The 22,192-nt window shown below is 42.8% G+C and overlaps 1 protein-coding gene across 1 annotated transcript in view; it reads right to left on the reverse strand.

Annotated features, from left to right (window-relative positions):
* The window catches only part of TDRD9 (tudor domain containing 9), a 109,867-nt gene that overhangs the window by 63,409 nt on the left and 24,266 nt on the right, over positions 1-22,192 (reverse strand). The window contains 6 exon segments of the mRNA XM_055304236.1: positions 1,364-1,467; positions 8,601-8,765; positions 11,413-11,493; positions 15,387-15,509; positions 16,559-16,780; positions 18,693-18,790. Coding sequence (XP_055160211.1) covers positions 1,364-1,467; positions 8,601-8,765; positions 11,413-11,493; positions 15,387-15,509; positions 16,559-16,780; positions 18,693-18,790 — 793 coding nt within the window.

Below are 22,192 nucleotides of genomic sequence, written 5' to 3' on the forward strand. Positions count from 1 at the left end.
CTCTAAGACTAAGAGTGTGACCGCAAGTCAGCCAGAGCCAAAGGGCAAATATTCCTGCAAGGAGGGATTAGACCAAAAGGTGACTTCTCACTGCAGTAAGAGAAGCCAGAATCTGTGAAAACATCATCAAAATACAGAATGAAAAATAAAAATGAGTGTATTTAATATATGCAAATTACATCTCACTAAAGTTATTTAAATGAAAAAATTAGAAAAAGCAGGAGAAAAAACCACCTACATTTTACACCTAACAAAACTATTTCAAGAACAAGAGTGAAATAAAGACATTTTTAGCAAAATAAAAACTGAGAACGTTTACTAACAGACTCTTAAAAAAACTTTTGAAAGATGTACTTTAGGAAGAATGAAAATGATCTAAGGAACGTCTAAGATGCAAGAGACAATGATGAGTAAATAAAATGATATATATTGGGTAAATCTAAACACAAGATGATATAAAAATAACAAAAATTGGTGGAAGCTCAGAAACAGAGCTAAAATAATACATAACTGCAAGCAGGTTGGACAGGACATGAGACTGGATTATAGCCGACTCACTTTCAGGTCGTGTTCCAGAGGAATGTAAGGCCATGAATAACTTTACACTTCACAGATATTTACACTTGGCAAGGAACAGTGAAAGGAGAGAGGCACGGGTGTGTGTGTGTCAGGCCTGTAAGACCAGCTCCCCAAGCTACCCACAGTCACGCTCCAGTTACTGTGAGGAGGTGGACAATACATTCTCTGTATTTGTTGTTCCCAACAGATAAACTAGATTTATCTCCTATAGTAAAACAAGCACAGGAAGGTTCATAAAACAGTATAATATTTTTTAAATTACAGACTCTAACCACCACTTAAAGTTCCTAAGGGAAAATATGTTCCAGACTCCGATGGCCCAGCTATGGTGAATGGCCCATTCACCCAAACGAGTGAATGAATGGGTGACAATGAACCCTACTTGGAGGTTGGAAGCAGAGCTTCCAAACAGACACCCAGGCAAAGACAGGCTCTCACAGTTCCTCCCAGTCTGATCCCTTCAGTTTTGCCTCAGACTAGAAGTGACAGGACTTGGCACGTCTGGAAACCATTCCCTCTTTGGGCTGTGATTACTGGCTTCTAAAACTGTCCATCTTAAAACTGTACTTGGTTTGAACTACCTAAAAGTGGAAATTTCCAGTAAAAAAAAAAAAAAAACAACCCTGCAATGTACTAACATTATTTTAAAATATACACAATGACTACTGGAAAAAGCATCTACACTTATACCTTAATGTTATAAAAATACTAAGAAGTTTCTAAATGAATACCACATTTTTAAAAATCATACTTTAAGTACACTGCCATGTAGAGCATCTCTTACCCACTCTCTTGCATATCCAAGTTATCAAATATCTGGATCAGGGACACAGCAACTTCATAGATGTTCTTAGGAATCACTGGCTCTTCCAGGACATGAGGAGAAAGCTAAACACAGGAAAAGAAAAGGCTGGAATATCAGAACAAGATTACAAGGGGATTCTGGGGTTGGAAGGGTGATCCCTTAATACATCACTGTGACAAATAAGAATATCATTTGCAGCCAGGAGAATAGCATATGCTAAGTGTCAAGCTCTACTCAAGGCTCTCAACATAAACAGTACATACTAGTACATCCTTGACCCGTCACTGGACCAAGAATAGAGTCAGAGTCCAAACACATAGAAGTGAAATGTGTATCTGGAAATCTAGTTTGAAGACAGAGTAAGTTGCTCCAAATGTGTATGGAACCCAGAGGAGTTTCTGATCCCAGCGCCAGCATTCCTCCCCAGTTAAATGGAAAATCCTGAGATGTCAACACCATCATAATTACAAGGACCAAGAACAGGTAATATCCCATGTACCTCTGCCAACTTACAGTAAGAATATAACCATGTCATCTATCTGCCAAGGTTTAGGAGATCACTAAACTACTTTTATTTTTTTTACATTTTTAAATTTAAGTTCAATTAATATATAGTATATTAGTTTCAGAAGTAGAGTTCAGTGACTCATCAGCTGCATATAACACCCAGTGCTCATCACATCACGTGACCTCCTTCATGCCCATCACCCATTTACTCCATCCCTCCATCCCTCTCCCCTCCAGCAATCCTTAGTTTGTTTCCTATGATTAAGGAGTCTCTTATGATTTCACTCCCTCTCTGATTGTCTTATTTTATTTTTCCCTCCCTTCCCCGATGATCCTGTTTTATTTCTTATATTCCACATATGAGTAGAATCATATAATTGCCTCTGATGGACTTTTTTTTGATGGACTTATTTCACTCAGCATTAATACCCTCCAGTTCTGTCCATGTCACTGTAAATGGTAAGCATTTATCCTTTTTGACAGCTGGGTAATATTCCATTGTGAACATATAGCATATCACCTTTATCCATTCATCTGTCAATGGACACCTGCGCTCTTTCCATACTGTGTGTTAAAACAAATCCATACCTAGCCCGGCTAACTTAAAACTGCCCTACAGGTAGCTCTGCAGAATGCTAGAGGTCATCCTAATGGAGATGGCATCACTGGTCTGAGCTAATAGCTTCACGGGACCAAGACCACCACTGCATAAGACTCTTTTCTCTCTACCATATCCTGCACAAACAACGGTTGTGGCATAATTTCCACAAAATAAATTTCATAGCCATATTGGGTTTTCTTGCACCATGAGTAAGAAGGCTTTATTTAATCATTTTACTTATCAAGTACTATATGCAAGGCATTGTATTTGACTTTGTGAAGGACACATCAGAAGTCTACAAGTAGAGGGCACCTGGGCGGCTCAGTGGTTGAGCACCTGCCCTTGGCCCAGGCTGTGATCCCGGGGGATCCAGGGATCAAGTCCTGCATCAGACTCTCTGCAGGGGTCCTGCTTCTCCCTCTGCCTGCGTCTCTGCCTCTCTTTCTCTCTGTCTCTCTCATGAATAAATCAAATTAAAAAAAAAAAAAAGGTAGGGATCCCTGGGTGGCTCAGTGGTTTAGCGCCTGCCTTTGGCCCAGGGCACGATCCTGGAGACCCGGGATCGAATCCCACATCGGGCTCCCGGTGCATGGAGCCTCCTTCTCCCTCTGCCTATGTCTCTGCCTGTGTGTGTGTGTGTGTGTGTGTGACTATGATAAATAAATTAAAAATAAATAAATAAATAATTTAAAAAAGGTAGTTTAAAGGTAGCCACAAATACAAACCTTTTTTTCCAATTTTTAGAGTAAATTGAGTCAAGTAGTAATAAATCAATTTTCATTATTACAATCCTACTAATGTAAATATGACAAACTGACTTTTAATCAATAATTGTGAAGAAGCATGCCCAATAAATCCATTCTTGTTCAACCTTTACTTGAAATCATTTTATATTTTATCCAAACAATAACTGTAAATTGTACAAAATAGAAATAGAAAAAATATAATTTTCACAAACTCCAATGTGGCATTCACAACCATCTAGAACTTATTTCCTACACACAAACTGCAGAAAAAACATGCCATCAATTCAAAACTTCACCTAGTTCTAGGAGCCACGCCCAAAGAATATTGTTTAAACACAAACTAAGATACCAAACATAGCCAAGTTTTCTCCAAGCAGGCTTCAGATAACAAAGGAAGGACAAAGGAGTAGGTTCCAGGCCCATCGGTCCACTGCTGAACTTGTCTACCTCCATGTGTGAGAGAGGTCAACAACAGATAATTTTCCCAGTTCTCTGAGTAAGACGGAACGCTCTGACAAAAACCAAGTGGGGAACAGGGATAGAGATGTGGAGAGAAGCACTTTTATTTCTACAGGTGAAACCAGGGACCCTCGTTCCTGCACTGAAGTGTTTAACAATCAGGACTCTGTCAAAAGGAGGCAGAAGCTGCAGTGTTTCTGCCCCACGTGGAGAGGCCGGAGGCCCACACCTCTGCCACCATACCACAGGCCAGCCAGTATCAGGAGGAGAACAAGACGCATGCAAGAATGGGCACTCCAGGTGGTGGGAAGCGAATGGTGCCAAGGTAGCTAGCTGGGCACCCACATGGTGCAAGAAGGCAATGAGCACCTGCTTCACACCGTCCTCACCATCCCCCTTACATAGATTACTGCACACCAGGAAACAGGATGACCTGAAAGCCCTGCTGAAGGGCAGAGGGGCGTAGTTCCAAAACCCCACATGGGGAGCTACGGACTTAGGCTGCAGGTCACAGAGACTCCCTCCACAGTCTCATTAGAATGCACACTTACGTTTTATGTATTTTTCTAAGGGCAGGGTGGGTTTATTTTTCACCAGAAAAAGTTGAAAATAATGAAAAGGACTCTTTAAAAGTTGTTGAAAAGAGCCAGAGTTGGCAACAGAAGGACAACACTGAAAAAAATTAAAAAAAAAAAAAAAAAAAAGAAGGAGGAGGAAGAGAAGGACAACACCAGCCCCAAAGGAAGGATGACTTCCAAGAAAATCAAAGTGGCCAACAGTCCTGAATGTTACAGAGAGGTCAAGGTAAGTTCAGGGCTGGTGCTCTTGACATAAGGAGGTCCCTAGTGACATCGGGCATTGCTGTATCAGAGCAGAGGTCGTGGGGGCCAGGCCACAAGACACAGGGGGCAAAGGGATGTGACTGCTCAGTCAGAACATGCAAATCTTGATCTCAGGGTTGTGAGTTCAAACCCAACAGTGCTTGTGGAGTTTACTTTTAAAAACAAACAAACAACTAGGGATACATGGGTGGCTCAGTGTTTGAGCGTCTGCCTTCAGTTCAGGGTACAATCTCGGGGTCCTGGGATCGAGTTCTGCATTAGGCTCCCATGGGGAGCCTGTTTCTCCTTTGGCATATGTCTCTCATGAATAAATAAATAAAATCTTAAAAAAAAAAAAAAAAGGACACAGGGCAGAGAAAACACTGGGTGCTCCCACAGTTTGCCAAAAGCTGTGAGAAACATGGGACCTAATGAGAGGGATGTTTAAATAGGACAAGAAAGGGACAGAGGAGGAGCTGGTGAAGGTCATGCAAGGAGGGGAAAACAGTGAATCAGGAAAGGTCCCTAAGAAGGTGGGAAGGGTGGAAAACTGGTGTTCCAAGGATGGAAGGCTGCTTCTCCTAATGCAGTAGATAGTATGTGCAGGTAATACAACGGTAGTAGTAACAATAAAACTAGAATTTTAACAAAAGTCCTCTGACTCCAAAAACCATGTAGCAGAATCTATTCAAAACACCACTTTGGGGGAGACAAACCATGAAAGACTCCTAACTCTAGGAAATGAACAAGGTTGTGGAAGAGGAGGTGGGCTGGGGGTTGGGGTAACAGGCACTGAGGAAGGCACTTGATGGGATGAGCACTAGATGTTACACTACATGTTGGCAAATCGAACTTCAATTAAAAAAAAAAAACACCACTTTGGTAAGGCTTACAAGTTAATATCTGGTTAGGTCTTGATTGTTCATTCACTGAAATGTTTACTGAGCACCTATTAAGTACCACAAACAGGATATTTGGTATAGAACATGAACACCAGGTATTCTCCAGTCTGTGGAACACAAAAGCCACAGGTTGGTGAGCAGTTCTGGCTGCCCGGGCCACAGGGGCTTAGAGGGCAAAGCTCAGGCCTCACAACTCCTCAGCAAATCCGTAAGCAATCATCTAAATGATTCCAACACTTAACGGCCAGTTAAAGAGAGACTTGTAAACCATGGCTACTCTCACATTCCAGAATGGGTCAGAAAATGCAGAAATATATGTTTTTTAATGTAAGATTTTTAAATGTGACAAGTGCCCTTTCCCCTCCACCTTGAATATGGACTGCATTTGGTGACTGGTTTCCAAAGTGCAAAGGAGAAGACATGTTCCTCCTTACCTTATTTAAATCTCAGCAGGGCTGAGAGGCAATAAGTAAACCAACCAACCAAATGTACAGAAGGTACACATGCAAACACACACATGAAAAAGAAGGGGGCAGTAACGTTATAGGGAGAAGTCTGGCAAACACCTCCTTAGCCAGAAGGTCAAGGCCATCACCACCAGGGATGAGCCATGCTGGTGGTCACAATATGACAATACAGCACTTTACCCCTGTGGTCTTCATCCCCAAGCACAGAGCCCCAAGTCTACTCTTAAGAAAAACATCAGAAAATTCCTGAGTGAGGCATCCTACAAATATGTGACCTGTACGCCTAAAAACTGTCAGGGCCATCAAAAATAAGAAACATCTGAGAAACCATCAGCCCAGGCAAGCCTAAGGAGACATGACAACTCAAAGCAATGTGGATAGAAAAAGGAAATTAAGGGGGAAAAAAAAAACCAGTAAAATCTAAATAGATACAATTTTAGTTACAGTAACAATTTTTTTTAGTTCTGAGTTTTTTTTAAATCCTACAAAGTAAATGTGAACTACAGGATCTAGGTGATAGACATGGAGGTATTCATTATAAAATTCTTTTACTCTTGTTTTTTTTTTTTAATATACATTTAAAAAGCTGGGAAAAAAAGACGTGCTACATTTTAATGGCCATCCCCACTCTCCCCTCCAACGTGACTGGATTTGACAAAATGTGTCTTCTTCCATCAGGTGGGACCTAGTCAGCCAACTCACTGAGTCACTACTCTTCATGTCCATAGCACGGATGTTTGTAATAAGAGTCAAACTCCTACACACAGCAACTTGGCCCCACCCATCAAAACTATAAATGGGTAAACTCTCTGACCCAGCAATTCCATTTCCAGGAGCTTATTTTCTAAAAAGGCATAACTTACACAGGGGTCTCCAACAGAGGCAGTTTACTGCCCATGATTGTCTGTAAACATCTTAGGTTGTCACAACAGGGGGGCCCTACTTTTATCTAGTAGGTCAAAGCCAGAAATATTGTTATAAACATCCTACAGCGAATGCACAGGGCAGCCTCCACCACACGGAACTGGCCCAAAATGTCAACTGCTAAGGCTGAGAAAGCCTGGCCTTCAAGATACACTGTCACATGTGTGGAGTTGTTCTCCTGCAGCAGTGTTTTTAATAAAAGAAGTCCAGTGGAGCACCGGGGTGGCTCAGTTGCTTGAGGGGCTGACTCTTGGTTTCAGCTCAGGTCATGATTTCAGGATCCTGGGATAGAGCCCCGCATCCAGCTCCACCCTCAGAGGGAAGTCTGCTCCCTCTCCCTCTGCCCCTCTCTCCACTTTAAATAAATAAATAGATCTTAAAAAAAAAAAAAGTGGGGCACCTGGGTGGCTCAGTCAGTTAGGTGTCTGACTTTGGCTCAGGTCACGATCCTGGGGTCCTGGGATCTGGGCAGCATTGGGCTCCCTGCTCCTCAGGGAGCCTGCTTCTCCCTCCCTCTGCCCCTCCCCCTACTTGTGCTTGCTCTGTTTCAATAAATAGGTAAAACATTTTAAAAAATGCCAGAAACACCAGAGATTAGTGAGATACAGAATGGCATATACACTTGAAAGAACAAAATAAAGCTCTAAATAGAGAATGAAGAACCTACATACTGTCAGGAAAAGATATGAGTGGATGAGGGTGCAAGATGGACATGGAAGGAGCACTGCCTTTCTGTAAAGGGGAAACAGTATGTCTGCATTTGCTTATACAGACATGCCAATTTATGGAATGGTTCCTAAGAAATCAGTAACAGTGGTTTCCTCTTGTTGGCAGGGAAGCTGGGCAGAGGACAGGAGTAGGAAGGAGATAGTTTACACTTGCTCATACTTTTTCATTTTCAAAACCTGTGAATGTATTATTCACACAAAAATAATTTTGATTCAACTGAAGCTGTTCATAGGAATACATTATCACAGTTCTTCTCCCCTACAATACATCCTCCTTCAGTCTAGAGCAGTATAGTTCATATTAAAGGAAATAGTTTAGGGGCACCTGGATGGCTCAGGTGGTTAAGTGTCTGCCTTCAGCTCAGGTCATGATCTCAGGGTCCTGGGATCGAGCCCTGCGTCGGGCTCCCTGATCAGTGGGGAGTCTGTTTCTCCCTCTCCCTATATCTACCATTCCCTCCCTCTGCTTGTGCTCTCTCCTCCAACAAAATCTTAAAATATTAAAAAGTAAAAATACAAAAATATAAGCACTTTAATCAAAATGAAATTTTTTAGAAGATTTTATTTATTCATTCATTCACTCATGTGTTTATGAGACAAATAGAGAGGCAGAGACAGAGAGGGAGAAGCAGGCTCCCTACAGGGATCCCGAGGCAGGAATCAATTCCAGGACCCCAGGATCACAACCCAAGCCAAAGGCAAAGGCTCAACCACTGAGCTAACCAGACACCCCCAAAATGATATTTGAAATAAAATTACCTCCCATCCCTAACTGAATTTACATTCTGTAAATGACCAAAATCTGACATTTTTCATCAACAAAGTATAAAGCCAGTCCAATAATTTTCACCAGAATATACGATGTGGATGTTCATACACTCACAGTTTACAACAACAAATGACAGAGCTTCCTTCCTCTTACTCTTCTCTAGACTCCTCACTTATCTCCTCCTGGTTTGGACTTCTCTGCTATGGTTAAACATCTGTGCAGCTGATGAGCACAGGTTTAATCAAACACAAAAGTACATTCACCATAAAAGAAACAATGCACTCCAACATACCCTGCCATGATGAATGTGCCCCAAATCATCAAGATAATACTCTTCAATTGAATGGGGCTTTCCTTCCACTTCAAAAACATATGCAGGGTTCATCTTATTCTGAACAGGAACAGCAAAGTAATCTGCAAACTCCTTACAGTTAATGGTGGCCGACATTAGGATTACCTACAGAACAAGAGAAACTATTAAAACAAATAAAATGATAATAACTGAAATGAAGTACTGTTAAAATGACAAGCTTGTGTTCTGCTTTAATAATTCTCAAAACTTTAGAATACACTGATTTACTCTGTAGTGTAATATCCATTATTACAGTTTAAAGAATATTCAGAGATACCACCTTCTACTATTTAATTATTTACCATCTTATTTTATCAAGTGAGAAACTACATGTCCAATAAAGCTAAGTTATAACCATTTAACTAAAAGGAAACTTTGTGGGTTGCCTGGGTGGCTCAGCGATTGAGTGTCTGTCTTTGGCTCAGGTCGTGATCCCAGGATCCAGTCTCCCATTGGACTCCCTATGGGAGCCTGCTTCTCCCTCTGCCCCCCTCTCTGTGTCTCTCGTGATTAAATAAATTTAAAATAAATATTAAATAAAAGGAAACTTTGTAACATAAAACAGAGTAAGTTACTAAGTGACAGAGTCAAAGCAGCAGAGACAGACATGGAGTCAGAAAACCTTGGCTTAAAGCCAAGAGGAACCAGTCCAGACCTGAGCAGGACAAAGAGGCTTGGGGACCCACCGTAGGTGTTACTGTTGCCAAAAAGCCAATATGGATGACACCTTTAAGAAAGCCAGCCGTGAAAGCCAGGAGCAGCATCCACAGCACACCAGATATGCCCTAGACAAGGCAGCAGCTCAACAAAGGATGTCCAGCATCCATCAGCCTGGGATATGCTCCTGAGGGGTAAACACAACTGTCTGCTGGCTGCTGACTACCCACTGCGTCCCAGCAAGTAGGATCTCTATGGTGTACATCTTAGCAGACCAGTAACAACTTTATATAGGTATTATTAGCAGTTACTGGGTATGCAAAATATGCCTATTTTCTCCTTAGACATATAGATCCAAATGGTAGAAAGCATATTAACCAGAATTCACTTTAAGATGAGATGCTTGATGTTGGAAGGAAGGCTTAGAGAAGCCACTTGGGTGTAAGAGTGGCCCCCGAGGAGCACAGCCAATCACAGAAGATGATCTCTAAACTGTCTTCCAAAGGACAGTGAGGCTAATCACATGCAGGGCCTCTGTTCTGTTGAGGCAGCATAAGGACATCAGGCCAAATCAGACTGCTCAGGCCAACCACGATTCCATACTGCCACCAGCCTCTCCTCCAAACGGACAAGTTGGCAGCCTGCCCAAGACACCTACTTGTCCAGGGTGGGACTGAGCTGAGTGTGGTAGCAACAGGGTAGCAGCTACAGGGACAGTACAGAGCCAGGAAACTTGACATGTCTGTGCGGCAGACCTTCAGGCCCATCTACCCAGGCTCCTGAATCTAAGTCTCTGACAGCAGCTATTTAAAAAGTAATAAAAAAAAATTTTTTTTGAGCATTTCAGAAAACTTAGTACAATGTCATCTAGAACTTGACTTCTAATTTCTTGGCCGAGAAAATATTCTGCTTTGTATGTTTCTTAATAAATCAAGAAAATATTGAAACCAATGGTTTGCTGCAATTTATACAGTAAGTACCAAACTCTGGAGCACCACTTGCAGCAGGCTATCTGCAAAACTTTTTTAAATCCACTAGTATGCTTAGTTTTCTTTCCTAGCAAAAACTAAATAAGCGTAATTAAGTCAATATCTAAAAATAAAAAGTCTTAAAATGACAACCAAGAAAGGCCCCAATTTGCCCAACCATCTTTATTAATGTCATCACCAAGAGTCCAAAAAGGAATAAGACACCTAAATTCCTGTATTCTTTTTACAATCACCTCAAATGATAAGACAACCAAGTGCAGATGTCAGGCTCCATTCATTTAGTGTCCAGCAGGTGAGAGGCTGCCAGCCCCATGTTGGGGGTGTGGCAAGGAGAAGAAATGATCCCCTAAGCAAATAAATAGATGACACACTTGAAGACACTTTTATGTTGAGAAAGCAACTGCTTTCCAACAAACAGCAGCAAACCCCTGTCACATGATGGTGTCCCATGATGTCACATGACGATGCCACACCCCAACTCCAGCTGCCCTTCAGAAAGCTGTCCCCCACCCACCAGCCCCCTCCCTCTCTCCTTCCCCCCTGCCCCCCAGCACCAGACAGAGTGGCCTGTGTCCAGAATGCATTATCATTATAGCCCTTGGTTATTGTCTCTAGTTCACACCTTGTTCCTTTTGGTTTGCCTAAGATGCAAACAATGCTGCTCACCATCCCCACAGACTTTCAGATAACTCAAAACCTAAGTCTCTAAACCAGTAGCACACGTAACCACTCTGGAGCTTCAGGGCCCTCCCATGCTGTTTTTAACAGAGATTGCAGATGTATTCGCATACCTTCAAATTATGGTAATTTTTCAACCAAAAGCAGTGCTTCAACACCCAGCATTCCATTAGAGTCAACTATTATTACATCATTTTCTGCCTGGAGAAAATTTTAGATTTTAATACAACATAATAAACAAAGTATTCCATACTCCGATCCTAAGAAAATGCCCCTGAGCCAGCTTCCTAGCAAGATGTGGAGAAGTACATGTGACAACAAACTTTAAGAGTCACTGTTTTCTATTGTTTCTGTAAAAATAAAGAGAAATAAAACTAAATAACAAACCTTAACCCTGAATATTTCTGTACTCATGAAATCAAACTTACCTTCACAAAACGTGAATTTGTTCTTAAAAGTTTGCGGACTACCAGCAGCAGGAAATCCATTTCTTCAGTTCGCTCATGAACCTACAAAATAAAAGTGAGGAACCCCACATATCAAGTAACACATCCGTGACAGCCCAACAGAGGGAAGTGGTTCTAATGGCGAATCCAGGAGACAGGGAACAAGCTTTCTCTCCCTGCCTAAAGGCCTTTCCTTAGGACTGATGTGACTCCTGGTGAAGAGGAAGCCGGGAACACTGGCCTGCAAACCAGAGGGCGCAAGAGAGGTCATGTGGGTCACTGACCCCTCGCCCCCACCCCCAGCCTAGTGTTTCTCTTTAGGGCTCTACTGATGTGGGCAGAGTAATGTTGAGCATCCTTGGGCCCTCAATGGCAATAAGCACCCCAAGTCACTTTACAACCAAAAATCACCCCCAACCTGTCCCTGACACAGAGAACCACCAGACCAGCCTCCCCATACTACCCCTGGCCAGTCACACACTCTTGCCTTGGTCTCAAGTTACACTTATTTTAGCAAGTAAGTACAAGGTGAAAGCTGTGGCCAGCCAGCAGTGTATCTGGTCCATGATGTGCAGAGCTAGAGTTCCCAAGGGTGGGCAAGGGATGGCTCTGGAACAGTTAGGTCAAACAGAGGGCAAGCAGACCCAGATTATGAGCTGAGGCCACCAGGACAAGCTACAGGAGCACTGGGGAAATTGTGTCAAGGTGACTACCCCTGGATTGTTCACTCAAAACTCTACTGCTCAGTTGGGCATGGAGGAAGCATCTATTCCCCTACCCCCTTCTTCTCTGAATAAGCCCCTCAGGACAGCCCACCAGAGGACCCCCAGCTCCCACAGCCTCCCCCACACTGCCCTCCCCAGAACCAGCACACAGCAAAGGATCAGGTCATGTGGGGCTTATTCTACAAGGATCCCGTTCCTCTGTCACTTAGCCAAGATACTTCAACACACAAGGGGACAAGAAGATTCTATTCCAGGACATTTCATTGCTAAAGTCGAGAGATTAGCTACAGAGGCTGAAGGAGGGAGCTCCCTTCCCCCTTGTGTGAATGATCCAGTCATTTTTCTATAGCCATGTCTGCTCTAGGTCCTGTTCCTTCCTCACTCCTCACTGAAAGGGAGCTGAGGAAGGACAACAGAAAAGAAAAAAAAAAAACACAAAAGAGCAGCTGGAAAGTGTTTCTGTTCATGTAAATGGTTGGAAATCCTAGAAACACATTTTTTAAAAATATTTATTTATTTATTCATAGAGACAGAGAGAGGATCAGAGACACAGGCAGAGGGAGAAGCAGGCTCCATATAGGAAGCCTAACGTGGGACACTCCATCCCTGGTCTCCAGGATCACACCCCAGGCTGCAGGGGGTGCTAAACCGCTGTGTCACCGGGGCTGCCCTAGAAACACCATTATAAATCTAATTCTTATTTCGTTCTATCAACAGACTCCAGAACACCTCCTCAACACACATCCTCTTGAGAAGGAAAAATACTCATCAGTGAAGAGCCCCAAAGTGACATCTCATCAGCATTCAGCTCCCTGCAACCTTCACGCTCTGACCTGAACAACCCAGCTTCTCCCTAGGTTCTTGAGGCTGCCCTGCCTCCCTCCTCTCCCGCCCTGAGGACCTCTCCCACCCTCTCTTCCTGGGATGCCCACAGCCCTCTTCCCTGCCACTGGCCTTATCCATAGAATGTAAATGCACATTATCTGTCTCCACAGGAAAATGACTCAAAGGAGAAACCTCAACTTACCTATCTTTATTACCTTGGCACCTGATGAGGCAAGTACTCAAAAAAATGCTGCTTGGATGAATGGTTTACCTGAAACTAGTTTATTCTTTTTCAAAAGCTGACAAATTAAAAACATTATCATCCCATTTTCAACTGCCTGGCCATCTTCAACCTTTGCTCTTAGAATTCCTTTGAAATTCAATCATCCCACACAATAGGAAAAATGTTGTTTATAAACCTAAAATTTCAAGTACAATCCAATCCTACCTTTGAAGCACATACTTATCAATATGCCTACTAGGTGCTGGGGATACAGCTGTAGAAGCTGTTATAGCAGAGTGACAAGACACTTCTTTGCTAGCTACCACTTCCCCACAGGGCAAGCTCTTGCAAAGAGCACCCAACTCTTGTTCGGCTATTATGGCATAGCTTCAGGAAAGAATGAAGTCAGTAACAAGTGGATGGCTGTGTCCTCATCGTTCAATTATGCGTGTAAGTGGGCTTCTTGTACACACATAATTGAACGATGAGGAAGCCCACTTACACGGTCAGAAAGACAGTGGATACACAGAAAATACACCACAGCACCAGCAGCAGAGCTCTAGAATAAACTTCCCAGGGCAAACCGAGCAGTGACATTTGCTTGTGGAGTCTGTAATGAAAGGCTCAATAAGCAGTAACTACTGTGTACTTGGCAATGATACCTTTGTGTACACTACACAGAAAATCTGCATTTCCGCTCTACCTAATCCAAAGACACTCAAAAATATCAAAAATCATAAAGAAAAATCCTGAACCATACTGTCAATTCACACTATTTTGCAAAGAACAAGAGATCATTTTTCTACCTTCTATTCTCCCAAACACCTCCTAGCAATTTAAAACCATGTTAGGGGTGCGTGGGTGGCTCATCAGTTAAGCATAAGCATCTGCCTTTGGCTCAGGTCATGATCCCAGGGTTCTGGGATCAAGACCCATGGCTGGCTCCCTGCTCAGCAGAGTCTGCTTCTCCCTCTGCCCCTACTCTATATTCATGCTCGCGCTCTCTCTCTCTCTCTCTCCCCTCTCAAATAAAATCTTTAATAAAAATAAAATAAGGGGGATCCCTGGGTGGCACAGTGGTTTAGCGCCTGCCTTTGGCCCAGGGCACGATCCTGGAGACCCGGGATCGAATCCCACGTCGGGCTCTCAGTGCATGGAGCCTGCTTCTCCCTCTGCCTGTGTCTCTGCCTCTCTCTCTCTCTCTCTCTCTCTCTCTCTCTCTCTCTCTGTGTGTGTGTGTGTGTGTGTGTGACTATCATAAATAAATAAAAATTAAAAATAAAATAAAAATAAAATAAGGGACACCTGGGTGGCTCAGCAGTTAAGTGTCTGCCTTCAGCTCAGGTCGTGATCCTGAATCAAGTCCCACACCGGGCTCCCTGCAGGGAGCCTGCTTCTCCCTCTATGGTCTCTGCCTCTCTGTGTGTGTGTCTCTCATGAAAAAATAAATCTTTTTTAAAAAAAGACACTTTTATTCTTGTTTTACTAGATGGAAGTATCTGTGATGCACACAAAATACCTACATACAATTAAAGTTCTTCTAAATGTCTGATGTAGCTAACACTCTAAACCAGGGGTCTGCGGACTGTTCCTGTAAAAGACAGAGTGAAGATGTCCAGCTTTGCAGAACAGGGTGGCAGACGCGGCCATGTATCTCTTCCACTGCAGTGCAGCAGCGTCCATAAACAAGCGAAACTGTGTTCCAATATAACTTTAATTACAAAGACAGGTGCCCAATTTGGCCTGAGGGCTGTAGTCTGCCAAGCCCACCCTAAACAAGGAATCTGGTCATACTTCCCAACCTCCACGGCTGCATTGTAGAACTGAGAGCCAAACACAAAATCAACATTTATAAATAGCATGAAGCAGGTACCGACCCACGGTACTTTACAACACTTTACAAGTAGGGAACACATGGTAATTTGCAGTGTTCTCTACTAAAATAAGAGCATGAGGGGCAGCCGGGTGGCTCAGTGATTTAGCGCCACCTTCAGCCAGGGTATGATCCTGGAGTCCCAGAATCGAGTCCCATGTCGGGCTCCCTGCATGGAGCCTGCTTTTCTCCCTCTGCCTGTGTCTCTGCCTCTCTCTCTCTCTGTCTCTCATGAGTAAATCAATATTTTAAAAATAAGTAACAAAATAAGAACATGAATATCAAAAGAGAGCTGTGTAAAAGTACTTACCTCATCAATGAAGACATGGGTGAACTCCATCAAACTCTTAGCACTAACAATTTTCTGAAGAAGGACCCCCGTTGTCATATAAATTAACTTGGTGTCTTCTGTTGCTATTTTTTCTAACCCCACCTAGAAGTAGAAAAGGAAAGGAAAAGAGAAAGGAGAAAACTTTCAGGTTTAAGTGGTATGCATTCAACTACCAAAAAAAAAAAAAAGGCAATTATGTCCATTTTATACTGGAGATAAGAAAGGAATAAAAAATATAGGACCTAATTAAAACTATTGTTCTTGGGGCACCTGGGTGGTTCAGTTGAGCATCTGACTCTTCATCTCCACTCAGGTCTTGATCTCGGAGTCATGAGTTCAAGCCCCATGGTGGGCTCCACACTGCATGTGGAATCTACTTAAAAATAAAAACAGGGGATCCCTGTGGCTCAGCAGTTTAGCACCTGCCTTTGGCCCGGGGTGCGATCCTGGGGTCCTGGGATCAAGTTCCACATCAAGCTCCCTGTATGGGGCCTGCTTCTCCCTCTGCCTCTCTATGTGTGTGTCTCTCATGAATAAATAAATATTTTTTAAAAAATAAACAAAAACAAAAACTGTTCTCAAGTGGATTTTTTCCTTCTCTTTTTTAGGGGGTGGGAAGAATGTGGCTTTTCTAGTCATATCTTATTCTCTGTACTGTTTTTTTACATTAAGACGACAGTGTATGGAGATATCTACATATGAAATTTTAAATGTCTGAGAATTCTCACTTCTTTCCTGTTCAACTGAGAAAGAAACCAAAATTATCAAGAAATTCAGTTTCACTATTTTGGGGGCACCTGGATGGATCAGTCAGTTGAGTATCCAACTCCTGGTCTTGACTCAGGAGCTTGAGATCAAGCTACATATCAGGCTTCATGCTCAGCAGGGAGTCTGCTTTGTCCCTCTCCCTCTACCCCTACCCCCTCCCTGCATGCACTCCTGCATGCTCAAGTGTGCTCTCTCTCAAATGGATAAATTTTTTTTTAATTGGCTAAGAAATTCAGTTTCACTATTTTTAAAATTACACCACAGTTCTGCTCTGAAAGCAATTGGTTACACTTCCATTTCTGCCAAAAATAACCACATTCTGTCATTAACTTACATGGAATGAAAAGTTCACAAGGAGGGAGACGGCTCCCTCTCAATCTCACCTGATAACCTACCAGACCACCTAATGTCCAGTCCCGCTCTCTACTGATCCACCTGGCAATACTGCTGGCTCCAATCTTCCGAGGCTGGGTCACCACAATGTTGCAGTAGGCAGAGCGCTGAATGTAATGATCCAGGATGTATTGTGGGAGCTGAGTACTTTTACCACTACCCGTGGCACCATGTATAATCACCACAGAATTACTTTCTATCAGAGAAATAACCTAGAATTAAAAAAAAAGAATCTTTTGAAATGGCCACAAAATTAACAATGACATACAATATTATCTATAAGGCAAAAACTTTACCTTGGGAGGATATTCAGGTTGTTACCTAACCATCTCAATATCATAAAAGAGAGTAAGAAGGCTACAAATGACTGTGACTGTGAAAATCAATCTGACTGATGAGCACAGGAACTGCTAACAGCTACAGAAATCCAGACTGGGTCAGCTGCAGGGCTCCACACCTCTACATCTCCATCTAAAAATGCAAATACTTGGGGTAACTGGGTGGCTTAGCTGGTTCAGCAGCTGCCTTTGGCTCAGGTCATGATCTCAGTGTCCTAGGATCAAGCCCCCATTGGGCTGCCTGCTCAATAGGGAATCTGCTTCTCCCTCCGCCCTTCCCCCCATTTGTATTTTCTCTCTCTCAATATTTAAAATAAAATGAAAACATTCAAAGATTTCTTTTTTTTTTCATTCAAATATTTCTATAGCTCTTGCTAAGTCTAAATGCCTATTATTTTAAAATTTTGTAATGAACCTTATGTAATTGTCCTGAGAAATATGAAAGCACTGCTGTTACTACCCTCAGGTGGCTTTAAAATTTCATTTGAGGGGCACCTGGGTGGCTCAGGTTGTAATCCCGGGCTCCTGGGATCAAATCCCACATCGGGGGGCCATAGGGGGCCTACTTCTCTCTCTGCCCCTCGGTGTCTCTCATGAATAAATACAATCTTTAAAAAAAAAAGATTCTTAAAAAAATTTCATTTGAAGTTATGCAGATACATTTTCAAACAATTAACTTCCACTGTTCCACTTACAGACTGTATGGAGCATTTTTAAAACTACAATCCAATTCCTACCCACCACTCCCTGACTCCATCCTAAATTTATCTAAGCTCTCATCTCTCTGGCAATTGCTATGGTTAGAGAATTAACAAATTAATTAGAGTATAGGCCTCTAAAACGTAATAAATATCTATGGGGACGCCAGGGTGGCTCAGCGGTTGAGCGTCTGCCTTCGGTTCAGGACACTATCCTGGAGTCCCAGGATCGAGTCCCACATCAGACTCCCTGCATGGAGCCTGCTGCTCCCTCTGCCTATGTCTCTTACCTCTTTCTCTGTGTCTCTCATGAATAAATTAAAAATCTTAAAAAAAATCTACGAAAGTTGTATGGTTCACTAAAACAAAAAACTTAAATTTGGAACATTAATGGTTTAGTTTTATCTGCAATTGATCCTTCCGCTAACATATTAAAGATTTCAACACACTCATTTCTGACCTGGTTTAATAACATGTAATTAGAGGCACCTGAGGTGGTTCAGTCAGTTAAGCATCTGCCTCTGGCTCAGGTTATGATTTCAGGGCTGGGATAGAGCCCCGAGTTGGGCTCCCTGCTGAGTGGGGAGCCTGTTTCTCCCTCTCCTCCCTTTTTGTGTTCTCTCTCTCATATAAATAAATATTTTAAAAAGAATAACAACATGTAACTAATTAAAAACGTTATCCTGATGCAGTATCTGGCCCAGTACTGTTCAAAAAAGTGGTATGTCGATGACTGATCGATTAAAGGGCCAGTGGAATGCTAAAGAGAACTGTGGCAAGGGGGCATTATTACTTTATAAAAAGACTTGGCAGTGAGTTTTTTCAAGAAGCTGCTCTCCCAGAGACAGCACGTGTTTACATATAGCTATCTCAGAGGAAGGAAAGCTGAACTGAAAACAGAGCCAAAAGGAAGACCATCAACACGGTTATTTTGCAGCCCAGGCACATGCCCCTCTGTCTGCTCTGGAGTCTGGCACATGCCAGGTGTTTGCCTGGCACCTTGTCACTTTCAAACTATAACCCCAAAAGGTTGGACCTCAGACATTTATTCAAAGAGAAAACTTATAATGTGACAAAAATAATTTTACCTCTTCTTTACATCGATTTATAGGCAAATCAGGGTATTTATAATGTGTCTCTGGGATGCATGTCATATTGTTTAATTTAGTCAAAGCTGGCCTCGGACCTGTATTCAGACAAAAGAAATGCAATGTTATTAAGTATCTGAAAAAGGAAAAGGTAAACCACCCAAAGTTATGTCTAATCTATATACAGCATATACACGTATACACAAATGCAGAAGTACATTCTACAGGATAATACTGAAAGCATGGTAACTAGAAAATTCCCTCAGTATCCACTATCAATCATTTATTCAAGCTATGCACACTCTTACACCCGAGCACACTCTTACACTTCCATCACAGCCATCAACCTGGTAGGCTCAGCACCATCTTCTAGATTAAAAACCTGCCAAAAAAAGGGCTGGGGGGAGGAGGAACGCCTGGGTGGCTCAGTGGTTAAGTGCCTCCCCTTGGGCCCAGGGTGTGATTCTGGATTGAGTCCCGCATCAGGCTCCAAGCAGAGAGCCTGCTTCTCCTCCTGCCTACATCTCTGTGTCTCTCATGAATAAATAAAAATATTCATTAAAAAAAAAAAAGCCTGCGGGAATCCCTGGGTGGCGCAGTGGTGTGGCGCCTGCCTTTGGCCCAGGGCGCCATCCTGGAGACCTGGGATCGAGTCCCGCGTCGGGCTCCCGGTACATGGAGCCTGCTTCTCCCTATACCTATGTCTCTGCCTGCCTCTCTCTCTCTCTCTCTCTCTCTCTCTCTCTCTCTCTCTCTGTGTGTGTGTGTGACTATTATAAAGAAATAAAAATTTTAAAAAAAAGCCTGCAAAGCACAGTAACTGTCACTTAGTAATGTGAGAATTAGTAAAATGATGCCTTTTAGAATGGCATCAGGAACGCTCACTCCCACCACTCACTGACCACTGCAGACCCCACAGGAAGATGTGCCCCTTGCTCCTGGACACACTGCTACCATCCCAGCAGGAGGGAGGAAGGTTTTCTCCTGCCCTGGCAACAGCCCAGCCAATGGGAGACTGTCCCAGCCCAGCCAATGACAGATGGTCCAGCCAGCCAACGAGTGACTGCCTCAGCCCAGCCAATGAAAAACCTCTACATGCAGGAGTTCCCAGTTTCCTCAATGGACTTTCTGTTTACAACACCCCCCACCAGGGGCAGCCCCGGTGGTGGCGCAGCGGTTTAGCACCGCCTGCAGCCCAGGGCGTGATCCTGGAGACCCTGGATCGAGTCCCATGTCGGGCTCTTTGCGTGGAGCCTGCTTCTCCCTCTGCTTGTGTCTCTGCCTCTCTCTCTCACTCTCTCTGAATGAATAAATAAATAAATATTTAAAAAAAAAAACACCCCCCACCCGCCCCATAAAAGAGCATCCTGTGCTTTGTTCTCAGGACTGTAGGTGGTTTTCCCATCACTCATCCTGGATGGGAATTGTTATTCCTGGATACATCCATGTCTTGCTGGTGAGATAACTGGCAGTTTTATTTTTTAAGGTTAATAATACTATTACAGTTAAAGAACAAACTTTTATTTGAAATTTCAATATAGTGCACCAATTTGTTAAGTGCTAGTTCCTTACTACTATAATAAACTGGTGGTAGACACCAAATACCACTTACAAACTACAGGTATCCTGAAAAGGAGCAACCTGACTCTGATAAAGATGCACAATACAGCACTCTGACCACTAGCATCCTCCTGTAAATGCATCCCCTTCTCTCCAGCAATGCTATAAATTCTGGACCTCAAGGCATCACCTGACAAACTGACAAGTCATCAAAATTCACGTGATACAAATTTTTATTGGGAAATAAGTTTTTAATCCCTAAACACTCTTTCAAGGCTCCCATCTCTTCAAAATTTAGCACCCACTCTCTTTCCTCAGATCTTCCCCAATGCCCCCTCCTCTTCCCTTTCCCTCCCAGCCCTTCATTTCTCTGCCCCAGCATCTCCTCCCCTCCTGTGTTCTACCACCATCCTTTCCCACCTGACACATATTGTGTCATAAGTAGTCTAATCATAAATAATTAAAATAGAGCTATTCTCCCATTTTTGAATCAAGATGTGTAGTACTTGTTCCGAATTTTAAAAACAGAGAAGCCACATCTGTTAAAATCTCTCAGAGCAAAGGTAGCTCTTTGGTGGACAACAGCACTCTTCCTAGGGCACCAGAAGTCATGGCCACAGGACACTCCTAGTCCTGCCCTCAACTGCTCTCTGATCTTCTGCTCAGTACAACTGGCTGCCAGACTCTCAAAAACATGCATTCTTCTTCCATTCTCCTGTCTTGCTTTCCTCCCAACAATCTTCTCAGCTTTTAAAGAACACTCACTAATGCCATGCTGTTTTCCCAAGTGGCTCACCTACACCTGGTCTCACCCCTCCAGAAGGCTCTCTCAACGAAGGAGTCCTTAGAATTAACACTACCTGACAAATTTGAGTTGGAGCAAAATTCAATGTCTTGGATAGTTCCTAATTTAAAAATGGTTCCAACAGTTCTTTTATTATTTAAAACTCTGAATGGTGGCTGGGTATCCAGACCAACCCACAAAGGTAAGGACTGAGATATTTACAAAAATGGAAAAATAAACACCTTCCCATGCTTGATGCTGGTAGGTTTATCGATCAGTAATAGGCCTTTTTAAATATAATACAGGAGAGGAATGAGAATCCACACAGCAGGCGGGGCTACTGAGCCAGGATGCCATTGCAAGATGTAAGAACAAGCAGTAGGGAGAGTGGGATTGACAAATGCAGAAGGAGCTCTACAAAGAAGCGCTAAGGTGACAAAGTCTCTAAGAATTACAAAAAGGCAGCAGCTATGTAGTTTGTGAAGAGACTTTTAAGTCTCACTGTACTGTGCTTCTAGCCTAGCCATTACTTTGACAACATTGATGTAACTTACATTCCTTGATTACATGCATTCTGAAGGCTGCTACCTAAAAGACAGAAATCTGACAAGAAAAAACTTCTGAAAGTCTAAACCCGAGTCCTTCCTCCACGGAATATAAACACATTGGATGTTTCTAGGTCACTGGCTGAAGCACACCCAGCACAAATCATGTCCTGCCTCCACATCCACCGCCAGAGGGGGACAGGAAACCAAACAGGGAAACATTCACGGCCATGTGGCTCTTTTATCTGTGCATCAGCAACAAAATCAAAGGGAGGTGACCAGGAAAAGCATCATGGTTAATTTCTCAAAGAAAAGGAAATGGATAATTTAGAGCAAGCCAGCAATCTACAAAGGGCAAAGTTAATCAAAAAGTGTCACGAATAAATTAATTTTTTAAAAAGCAAAAGTGTCATGAAAACTACCTTAAGCCCAAAATTCACAATTTTTATTTTCCTATTATAATTTTATCCTGTTATTAACATTAAAATATTTTAGGGGCACCTTGGTGGCTCAGTGGTGGAGTGTCTGCCTTCTGCTCAGGTAGTGATCCCGGGGTCTTAGGATTGAGTCCCACATCAGGCTCCCCACAGGAAGCCTGCTTTCTCCCTCTG

This window comes from Nyctereutes procyonoides, unplaced genomic scaffold (genome assembly GCF_905146905.1).
Source record: "Nyctereutes procyonoides isolate TBG_1078 unplaced genomic scaffold, NYPRO_anot_genome, whole genome shotgun sequence".
Taxonomy (NCBI): Eukaryota; Metazoa; Chordata; class Mammalia; order Carnivora; family Canidae; genus Nyctereutes; species Nyctereutes procyonoides.